At 35.7% G+C, this 9,664-nt stretch overlaps 3 protein-coding genes and 1 non-coding gene across 5 annotated transcripts; 3 read left to right on the top strand and 1 right to left on the bottom strand.

The window, feature by feature from the left end:
* Positions 1-256: 256 nt before the first annotated feature.
* Positions 257-2,850, top strand: LOC9301758 (protein SULFUR DEFICIENCY-INDUCED 1). Its single transcript, XM_021015692.1, has 4 exons — positions 257-550; positions 1,665-1,877; positions 2,042-2,197; positions 2,294-2,850. The coding sequence occupies exons 1-4, from the start codon at positions 410-412 to the stop codon at positions 2,702-2,704; spliced, it is 921 nt and encodes a 306-aa protein (XP_020871351.1). The 5' UTR covers positions 257-409; the 3' UTR covers positions 2,705-2,850.
* Positions 2,851-3,146: 296 nt separating this feature from the next.
* LOC9301757 (pantoate--beta-alanine ligase) lies at positions 3,147-4,973 on the top strand. The gene is made up of 4 exons (XM_021009979.1): positions 3,147-3,947; positions 4,101-4,214; positions 4,307-4,438; positions 4,542-4,973. Exons 1-4 carry the CDS (start codon positions 3,384-3,386, stop codon positions 4,662-4,664), a joined length of 933 nt encoding a protein of 310 aa, XP_020865638.1. The 5' UTR covers positions 3,147-3,383; the 3' UTR covers positions 4,665-4,973.
* A 483-nt stretch (positions 4,974-5,456) lies between these two features.
* TRNAM-CAU lies at positions 5,457-5,542 on the bottom strand. Its single transcript is given in 2 exon segments — positions 5,457-5,492; positions 5,505-5,542. It is a non-coding gene; the product is annotated as a tRNA-Met (tRNA).
* Positions 5,543-5,581: 39 nt separating this feature from the next.
* On the top strand, positions 5,582-8,512 carry LOC9301756. 2 transcript variants are annotated; one of them, XM_002865636.2, is made up of 8 exons: positions 5,582-5,689; positions 5,931-6,101; positions 6,194-6,490; positions 6,608-6,824; positions 7,173-7,307; positions 7,423-7,752; positions 7,837-8,096; positions 8,179-8,512. In XM_002865636.2, the coding sequence occupies exons 2-8, from the start codon at positions 6,004-6,006 to the stop codon at positions 8,345-8,347; spliced, it is 1,506 nt and encodes a 501-aa protein (XP_002865682.1). In that variant the 5' UTR covers positions 5,582-5,689; positions 5,931-6,003; the 3' UTR covers positions 8,348-8,512. The 2 variants fall into 2 exon arrangements, with proteins under 2 accessions (XP_002865682.1, XP_020865631.1); XM_021009972.1 differs by having other exon boundaries at positions 5,597-5,715.
* The last annotated feature ends 1,152 nt before the right edge of the window (positions 8,513-9,664 follow it).

The following is a 9,664-nucleotide window of genomic DNA, read 5'->3' as shown; positions in this document are numbered from 1 at the left end:
AATAAGTTTTTTATTTTAGCTGAAACCGAGTTTAGCTAAAGTATTTGACCGAAAAGTCAGAATTGATGGGTACAAGAACATCGAGAGTTTTTTTTTTTTTGCTACACCGTAATAGAATCTTTCGACGGTTAAAAAGCTAATTTATACATAAAAGACACCAAAAATGTAGAAAAAGACAAAGCCAATTGTAAAAGAACACGTTTTGCTCGTTCACCTACGTGGTAAGAAGTCTCGAAGTGACGTGGCAGCTTCTATGAACAGAGCCGAAATATTGTCCAAATTCATTTCTTACAGTAACAAACGTACGCATATTTAAGATCAAGTGCAGAGGTTGTCTTTCCCAGCCTGTCAATAGACACATCTGTATAATTAATTAATTATTCAGAGAAAGAGAGAAACAGAGAAAAATATGGATAGAAGCTTGAAGAAGATGAAGAACAATTACAACAACTCGATAAAGAGCAATCTTATGAAAGATGATGAAATGTTTCATGTGATTCACAAAGTTCCTTGTGGAGATACTCCTTATGTCAGAGCCAAACATGCTCAGGTCCAGATTCTTTATCAATTCTTGATTTGATGTTTTTTTTCGTGTTGTTGTTTATGAATCTACAAATTTTGAAAGGTTACTCGTTCTTTCATATGTTAAATCTATGTCCTTAATTTTATTTTTATGGGCTTTGATAGTAACGAAATTAGTGATGGTAGAAGATATTGTTCAAGGTAGAAATAGCTATGTTTGGTGTGCATATTGGTGTAATTTGGATTGGATGTTATTGCCCTAAAAAAATAGATAATTTACCTAATAAACATGCTAAAAGAAAATTTTAGGTGATCTAGTAAAAAAGAAAAAACAGTATATATATATATATATGTTCTATATATATATATATATATATATATATATATATATGTTACTCAGGTTTATTTGCAAAAGAAAATATGAAAATATCGAAAACAACTGGAATAAATTTTTCATATGTTTTAAACAAATATCATGCTATTTTTATTTTACATGGTATCACATAATTTAAAAGAAAAAAACATGCGCAAAATTAATATCCACTTATTTACAGTTTTGCCACTACATTATTTTTAAAAGTGTGCTCCCAAAACTTAGTTATCTAGCAAATTAACCAAAAAAATAATCTTTTTTTGTAAACACCAAAAAAATAATCTTTTTTTGTAAACACCAAAAAAAAAATCTAACCAAAAAATTTTGTATGTAACTTTTAGTAGGAAAAAAATGTATGAGCTATTTTTCGGTTAAAAAAGGAACAGTTGTGAAAAATCCACCGATGGAAAAATGAAAGTAATTTTCTTAAATTTAATTTCAAATAACGTGTCTAAATTTATTCCATAACTGAAGTTATTTTTAGCTGATTTAGCAAAAAAAAAAAAAAGTAAATTGTTCCAATTTATAGTCTAGATGTTGCCGTGTGCGTATGAGAGTCACTCGTCGCACCGGTCGGTCCGGATTCTCGTTTACTTTCCCTAACAATAGTGCAAAAAGTCTTCTACGTTTCACAGAATATTATTCTTCACATTTTTTATTGGTCCAACGCTTCATATCCTAACTGGTCAAACACATTAATGTATTTCTAGATGAGAATGGTAAAGTAAGGTTATTAATAATTAGTAGTATGTCTTAATGTTGGTTGCAGTTGATAGAGAAGAACCCGGAGATGGCAATCGTGTGGTTTTGGAAAGCCATCAACACTGGAGACAGAGTAGACAGTGCTCTTAAGGACATGGCTGTTGTAATGAAACAACTTGACCGTTCCGAAGAAGCCATCGAAGCTATCAAATCCTTCCGTCCTCGTTGTTCCAAGAATTCTCAAGATTCCCTTGACAATGTCCTCATCGACTTATACAAGGTCTTACTATAATCATACTCCCTAACATAATTTATTTGTGGAATTTAAATAGACACTACAAATTAAGATTAGTCTGGATTTCGATCTAGAATCTTCGAGTTGTATAAAAATGATAATAGTCCTTTATTATACACTCACACGGCGCAATTTCTTACTATGAATAGAAATGCGGTAGAATGGAGGAGCAAGTTGAGTTGTTGAAGAGGAAGCTAAGGCAGATCTATCAAGGGGAGGCTTTCAACGGTAAACCCACCAAGACCGCTCGCTCTCACGGCAAAAAATTTCAAGTGACCGTTCAACAAGAAATCTCAAGATTACTGGTACGTAACTATTTGGCCAACTCGATTTGTGTCTAATTTCACTTAGTGTTTCTTTTTTCCAATGGACTAATTGATTTTATTGGAACTCATATACAGGGTAACTTGGGGTGGGCATATATGCAACAAGCCAAGTACTTGTCGGCAGAGGCGGTATACAGAAAAGCCCAGATGGTTGAGCCAGATGCAAACAAATCGTGCAACCTTGCGATGTGCCTTATCAAACAAGGCAGGTTTGAGGAGGGAAGATTGGTTCTTGATGATGTTCTCGAGTCAAGGGTTTTGGGTGCGGATGATTGTAGAACAAGGCAACGGGCCGAAGAGCTTCTGAGTGAATTAGAGTCTTCACTGCCACGGATGGGAGATGCTGAGATGGAGGATGTCTTGGGGAATATCTTAGACGATGATTTTGTTCTTGGGCTTGAACAGATGACATCCACTAGTTTTAAATCGAAGAGACTCCCAATCTTCGAACAGATCTCGTCTTTTAGAAATACATTAGTTTGCTAGTTTATTCATTTTGTGTTTTTTTTTTTCTTATGTATCATATATCTTTGCTGCTTTAGTTTTGATGAGTTGGTAAATATGTGTTATGTTTCTCTATAGTGACTTTGTATATATACAACAATAATAATGGGAATAAAGTCATTTAAGTTTCCAAGATTTTGCAAAATCTCTCAGTATCCCGAATACAAGAATACTTTTAGCGAAAATAGAATGAAAAACACAAAGCTGTACAAAAATTTTAGCCGAAAGCTGAAGTAGTAAATTTTTTACGGAATAATGCAAAACTGTAAGAAAAAGTGATACATAAAAATGTACGAAAAAGTTGAGAGTAACGTTTTTGGTAACGTTTTTAGTAACGCTTTTGTGATTGGTAATTGTTAAAGCGGTACATCCTGTATCACAACCGTACATGGTTACCAATCAAAACGAAATTTTATGCGAAGAATGTAACCATGTTTTTAGACTGGCTACAATTTTGGTTCGAGAAATCTATCGAAAACAAACCGGAATACTTCAACAAAATTCAAATTCGGTTTATGTTTAACCAATCATCAAATCCCCTAGATTTTACTATATAATTGGTTAATTTTGGTTTGCGATTAATTTTGGGTTTAGATAATTCCATTTATTGTATCTTCTTTACGAGAAACACTCGTCGGAAGACGATCGCAGATCTCCGACAATGGAACCAGAAGTAATCAGAGACAAAGACTCGATGAGAAAATGGTCTCGAGCCATGAGATTACAAGGCAAGACCATTGGTTTAGTACCAACAATGGGTTACCTCCACGAAGGTCACTTATCTCTCGTTCGTCAATCCTTAACCCTCACTGACGTCACCGTCGTCTCAATCTACGTCAATCCAGGCCAATTCTCTTCCACTGAAGACCTCTCCACTTACCCATCTGATTTCTCCGGCGATCTCACCAAGCTCGCGGCTATTTCCGGTGGTAAAGTCGTCGTCTTTAACCCCAAAAACCTCTACGATTACGGCGGTGAGACCAAGAAGATAAATGACGGTGGTGGTGGTGGTGGGAGGGTTTTGAGTTGTGTAGAGGAAGGTGGATTAGGGCATGAGACGTGGATTAGGGTTGAGAGATTGGAGAAAGGTTTGTGTGGGAAGAGTAGGCCTGTGTTCTTTAGAGGTGTTGCCACTATTGTTACTAAGCTTTTTAATATTGTTGAGCCTGATGTTGCTGTGTTTGGTAAAAAGGATTATCAACAATGGCGTATTATACAGAGAATGGTGAGAATTGGGAACATTTTGCACAGTTTTTGGATTGTTTTTAGGAAAGATTTTGTGCAAAATCTCTTTACAAATCCTCTCTTGTTGCTGTATACTTGTGAGATTTCGAGTTGTTCTTGCACTAATTTCAGATTTGATTGTGTTGTTATGTAGGTTCGAGATCTTGATTTTGGAATAGAGATTGTAGGATCAGATATAGCTAGAGAAAAAGATGGGCTTGCAATGAGTTCGAGAAATGTGCGTCTTTCAGATGAAGAAAGGCAAAGGGTAAATGTAACAATTCCATGTTTTTCTGGCATTTGAACAAGGATCAAGAAAGTGGCTTACTTTGTTTCTGTTGATTTGTTATTATATGGTAGGCGTTGTCTATTAGTAGGTCACTGGCCATGGCTAAAGCTTCTGTAGCAGAAGGGAAAACCAGTTGTGCAGAGCTTAAGGATATGATCATTAAACAACTTGTTGGATCTGCAGGACGAGTAGATTATGTCGAGGTAAACATCTCATCGTGTTGGAAGTGGATCAATCTGTTGTGAAAAGATTCGCTACACATTACCATTTAGTTATCATGTGAGCATTGATTGTGTGTATATGCAGATTGTTGACCAAGAAACTCTTGAAGGAGTAGAAGAGATAAAGAGTGGAGTAGTGATTTGTGTTGCTGCTTGGTTTGGAACGGTGAGGCTCATAGACAACATTGAGATCGATGTCTCTCTTTAGATCTAAATGTCTGCATCAAACTTCATAACAAAACTTGGAAGCTTTGTTTGAAGCTAATGAATTTGGATGCGGAAGAAACCTTTGCAAATCGAGAAGATTGATGAGAATCAACGTAAACTATCACAGCTTCATTATGTTGGTATGTAAGAGACAGGATGGAAGCAGGAATGATATTTGCACATTCTCATTGTATCTGTTATAACCTCTTTTCATTGCAAACCTGAGTGTTTGAGTTTTGAAATTTACACACAGCTTTGTTATTCTATACGCAAGTAGGAATAAATTATACTTCACAAGTTGGCTATGATAGAGATTCATCTTATACATGTATATTACTTAGATAGAAAGACCTGTCTGATGGGGATCGATAGATAACTGCAGAACATAATGATATTCAATCACTTAGACAAGGTCCTTGTACTTGATATGTAACACAATGGACATATCAAGTAGATTGAAAGAAATCTAAACCAAAAGTTCAAAACCACAAACTTGACCGCTCTTTTTAGCATTGCTTAAGCAAATGTCCACTTTATCACTAAGAAAGATTGAAAATACTCTTCTCAAATGGTTTTCAAAACACCCAATGACATGAAAGTTTCAAAGTCCAGTCCAGTTTACAAAGTCCAGATACAAGGAAGAAGATGAAAATGCCTAAAAACAAAGCCGACCAAAATTAGGAGCAAAACATAGCCTCTTGCTCTTAATTGAGCTCATTCTAAAACAGAAATCAAGTTACTAATTTGCTCCTTCTCACCAATTCAAAGAAAGATAAAATAAAACAAAATATAATGGGGTGAGAGAGGCTCGAACTCTCGACCTCAGGATTACTCAGATAGCTATGAGACCTACGCGCTAGCCAACTGCGCCACCACCCCGATTGTTGATTCTCTTTAGAAACAAATATTCATGTTGTCAACACTATCGATTCGCGACGAAAGAGAGAAACTTTTCATGTACGCACAAGCCCAATCCGCTTCTTCTTCCCTGCTCCTTGTTGCTCTTCTCTTCTCTGCTAATTTGAGGTTTGTTTGCTACTTTTCACTCTAATGTGAGTCTCGTCCTTTTGACTCTTGAATATCACTGTAGACTGGTTTCCTTGTTCTATTTTGCTTGTAATTGGTGTTTCTTCGGATTGTCTTATGCCATTGACACTGGAATCTACTAGTTTCACATCTGTATCTTGGTGCTAGAACTGGATTCAAACCTCAAATTCTATAGCTCAATTAGATTCTGGAATTTGATTTCTTCTTCTTTGTGATGTAGAGATTGGGCTTGAGGATCTGTTTCCCGTGATTAGGAAATGCTTTAGTTGCGAGTTCTAAGGTTTCTTTTACCAATGGTTGGACATGTTGTTGTGTCTCCATCATTGTGCGTTCAGCTACGGATGCACAATGTTCACTTCTCCACGAATCCTCGTGTGAAAATTTCCCAAAGGTTTGATCTCAGTATCTCTTCTTTAGCATATGAAATGGTTTAACAAGTGATAATGTATCACTATTGTGTTTAATCATGGCTTCTATTTGTAGGAAGACTTTTGGGAGTTGCAAGATCATATCGAGGGATACTTCCTTGAATCTTGGATCGTCTATTTCTCGGGGAGAGTCTACTTGTAAGTGTACTTGTTTGGCATCTCTGGCGGATTTTGATGGTGTTGCTGGTTCTGGTTGGGTTCCTATTGGTGACCAAGTTCTTCTGACGGCTAGTATCTTTCTTACGTATATGGCTGGAGTGATTCCTGTTCAAAAGAACTCTAGTTACTCTTCTAGAAAGAATACTACTGTGGAGGAGGATCCAGAAGTTGGAACTTCAGAATCTTCTGGTAGGTAAGAGTAGTCATCCGAAAGAAATTCCAAATGTGAATGATATCTCTGTTCTATTATAGCTGTAAGGTATAGTGTTGTGTATTTACACACATCCTTTCTTCTATGCATTGACTTTAGGGAGACAGATTTTGAGGGTGATTTGAAGTCTGTATGGGATGTGGTGAAAGTAAAACTTTTAGATTCTTTAGACGCCATCAAGCGTGAGAGTACACTTGGAAGCAAAGTTCTCAAACCCAAACCTCCCCAAGGGAAGCCCCCATTGAGTTTGTATGCGATTTCTGAGGGGCCTCAGTTGTACTTGCTCTGGTCATGTTTTCAGAAACTTGAAGAAGAGGTCAGCTTGCACCTTCTTTCTCCAGTATTTCACTTTGCGCATATTTGTTTTCAAGAGATTCCAATGATTTCTAGTTCGGGGGCATATCTTATTATAAAAAGTAGAGTATCAACATGTGCACTTTGAGTTAAGTAATTGCATCAATGTCCGTTCTATTGTAGCAGATACCAGTCTATGTCACAATGTTAAAATGTATCAAATACCTGTGGCAAGTCCTTACTGACATATTAATTGTTTCCTTCCGCTCTAGTATTAATATTTGTTATTCTCTACCTTTAGTAACATTCAAGACATTAGTTTGATGTGATTCTCCATATGTGCTGATCAGCTGGTGTATTTGCTTTTCAGACAAATAACATATCTGACACAATCAATTCAGATGAGTGGATGATTGGTTTTACTCAAATTGTTCGGAAAGCTTATCAAGCAGCATGCACGGCTTGGCTTAAAAGGGAACTATCTGTGGGAAACACTGATTCTGAGGTAAGTAGATGTCATATAACGTGTAGTGTGGCTACAAAATTGTATTCTATTTTGTTTCTTTCAGTATGAATAGCAGATTTAGAATGAACTCCCGAATCTAGCCCGTGATGTGCAGGCGATTACTCCTTTGCTGATCAGAATGCTAAATGAAAAGGACGCTATTTTTGGCAAAATAAGAAAATCAGGCAAGGAGGATCTGTTTGCAGAATTTTTATATTTCCACAGATTTGGATCTCCTGCAAAAGCTTTCTGCTACGACGTTAGCTTCTTTCGCACTCACGGAGTTGCCATTTTGGAAGATTTCATGATAACATTGGCGGATGGGGTCGCTAGCATCTATCTAGAGCTCATTTCTGTAGACAGCAAATTTTCAAATGAAATGAATAGTGGAGGATTAGGTATCTGTAGCCTTTCTAGTCGAGCACTCCAAAAACTACGTAACGAGGTAAAAAACCCACTTCACTTTTGTTTAGTTCCACCTTACGTTTCATCTCTCATGGACTTAGATTTCATTTATTCTTGTTGATAGGTAGCTCTATACCAGTGGTTGCATCAGAATATGGAAGCAGTTGTATCGATGTATGAGGATCGCTTTGACCTCTACATTCTTAAAACTCAGGTTATCAACAACCTTGATGGTAGTGACGATACAGAAAGCCTTAGTTGGTGGAGAAAGTTCAAACTGGGAAAAACTAAAGCTGCCTCATCATCACCCATGCGATACTCCATAATCAGCGATTTTTCATTGCCCGTTAAACGAACCAAGGAGCTTAAAGCTCTATCGGGATGGTAAACCTCTCTTCTTTTACCTTGACCACAAAACCAAAAATTCCATGAGAATTTCTCATAAGAAAGTGTTTGATGTGTACAGGAGGTACTACTTCAGTCTGTTTCTGGAGTTGTCAGACATCGGAATGCCAATTATCAGAGTGGTGTTGGATAAAGTGAGTAGCGTCATATCCTTCTTTCTCGTCACCTTGATAGGTAGATCAGTCGGACTCATCTTCACCGGCATTAGACAGTCTCTCCGTTGGAAGTGAAATCTCATATAACCTTGATGGTAAATTTTTGCGTCGACCTCATTTTTTGGTGTTCTTTTGATTATTCTTGTATGGTAAGTGATAAATTGATGAAATATGATTTTTAACTGTTGAGTGTTGGCATTGATTCCATTGCTTCAACAACATTACCAATGTTCTTGTGCTTCTGTTTTTTTTTTTTTTTTGTCTTATGCAAATTAGGAAATTTACGTGCTACCTAGGTATGTGTGTCAATTACCAATATGTGTCAATATATTTAGAATTGATGTTAGTATTTGTGACTGTTATAATAAGAGTAATATTATAAGATATTCAAATTTTTAATCAAAATAAGTAAATAATTACTATCAGTTTTTTATAGGTAAATAATTATATGATGATACAATAAAAAATAAATATGTTCATGTAAGTTGAACTAAGAGCAAGTTTTTGAGGAGAAAAAATAATAGATATAAGAAATTTTTAACAAATAGCGTGAAACATGTTAAAATAGCATGACATTTATCAAAAAGCTACTTTCATAACGTACATTTTACAAAAATAGCATGTTATATACACAAATACCATTTCATTTGAAAAGATATTGTGCAAAACATAACAATAACATATACTTATATAATAACAAGTCAAACAAAAAAATTAATTAATATTAAAAATAACATGAAATTATACAAAAACTATTCATTATCAATCGTCGATTACCACTATAACCACGGCCAAAATATAGAAAGTGTGGTGTTATCCAGGGGTGGACCCACTAACAATGAAGAGGGGTCACCTGACTCAGGTAAAATAAACAATACGCTTTTGTGCATATAAATTCTAAAAGTTTTAACAGCTTGACATTTTCTAAGTAAATGACACACCCAAACTCGGGTTCGAGTAGCCACTATAATACATTTAGTTTTTTTTTTTCCCATTTCAACTTAAAATACATTTTTTTTAATCTTATATACTCTAGAGAATTATAAAATTAACAACCTTTAATATACCTTTTTTATGTGCTTATAAAAATATTTTTTTAGAAAAATATTGACTCGGATAAAATTTATTTTTGGGTCCGCCATTGGTGGTATCAACATTGGTGGGGCTGGTTACCGCAACGGCGGTCATCAAAGAGAGATAGAAATTTCAAATACAACCATTGAGACAAATAAAGGAAATTGTGTTCAATTTCGTTGAAGAAGTGGAAGTGACCCTGCTTTTCAAACGGAAGCCTTACATGCAACATAATAAATCTGTTAAGTCTCCTCTTCATACACTCGTAAAAGGCTAACATCTTATATATGAAACTCCTAAATGCTTTCCGCATTACTC

This window comes from Arabidopsis lyrata (assembly GCF_000004255.2).
Source record: "Arabidopsis lyrata subsp. lyrata unplaced genomic scaffold ARALYscaffold_8, whole genome shotgun sequence".
Taxonomy (NCBI): domain Eukaryota; kingdom Viridiplantae; phylum Streptophyta; class Magnoliopsida; order Brassicales; family Brassicaceae; genus Arabidopsis; species Arabidopsis lyrata.
Note: the sequence above shows the minus strand (reverse complement) of the source record. Positions and strands in the feature narration are given on the sequence as shown.

Excerpts from the sequence above, each read along its gene's own strand:
- LOC9301758 (XM_021015692.1), top strand. The coding sequence starts at position 410 with ATGGATAGAAGCTTGAAGAAGATGAAGAACAATTACAACAACTCGATA. Across the intron at positions 551-1,664 it reads TCAGAGCCAAACATGCTCAG|TTGATAGAGAAGAACCCGGA; the intron begins GTCCAGATTCTT and ends TGTTGGTTGCAG. Across the intron at positions 1,878-2,041 it reads TCCTCATCGACTTATACAAG|AAATGCGGTAGAATGGAGGA; the intron begins GTCTTACTATAA and ends TACTATGAATAG.
- LOC9301757 (XM_021009979.1), top strand. The coding sequence starts at position 3,384 with ATGGAACCAGAAGTAATCAGAGACAAAGACTCGATGAGAAAATGGTCT. Across the intron at positions 4,215-4,306 it reads CAGATGAAGAAAGGCAAAGG|GCGTTGTCTATTAGTAGGTC; the intron begins GTAAATGTAACA and ends ATTATATGGTAG. Across the intron at positions 4,439-4,541 it reads GACGAGTAGATTATGTCGAG|ATTGTTGACCAAGAAACTCT; the intron begins GTAAACATCTCA and ends GTGTATATGCAG.
- LOC9301756 (XM_002865636.2), top strand. The coding sequence starts at position 6,004 with ATGGTTGGACATGTTGTTGTGTCTCCATCATTGTGCGTTCAGCTACGG. Across the intron at positions 6,102-6,193 it reads CGTGTGAAAATTTCCCAAAG|GAAGACTTTTGGGAGTTGCA; the intron begins GTTTGATCTCAG and ends TTCTATTTGTAG. Across the intron at positions 6,825-7,172 it reads TTCAGAAACTTGAAGAAGAG|ACAAATAACATATCTGACAC; the intron begins GTCAGCTTGCAC and ends TTTGCTTTTCAG.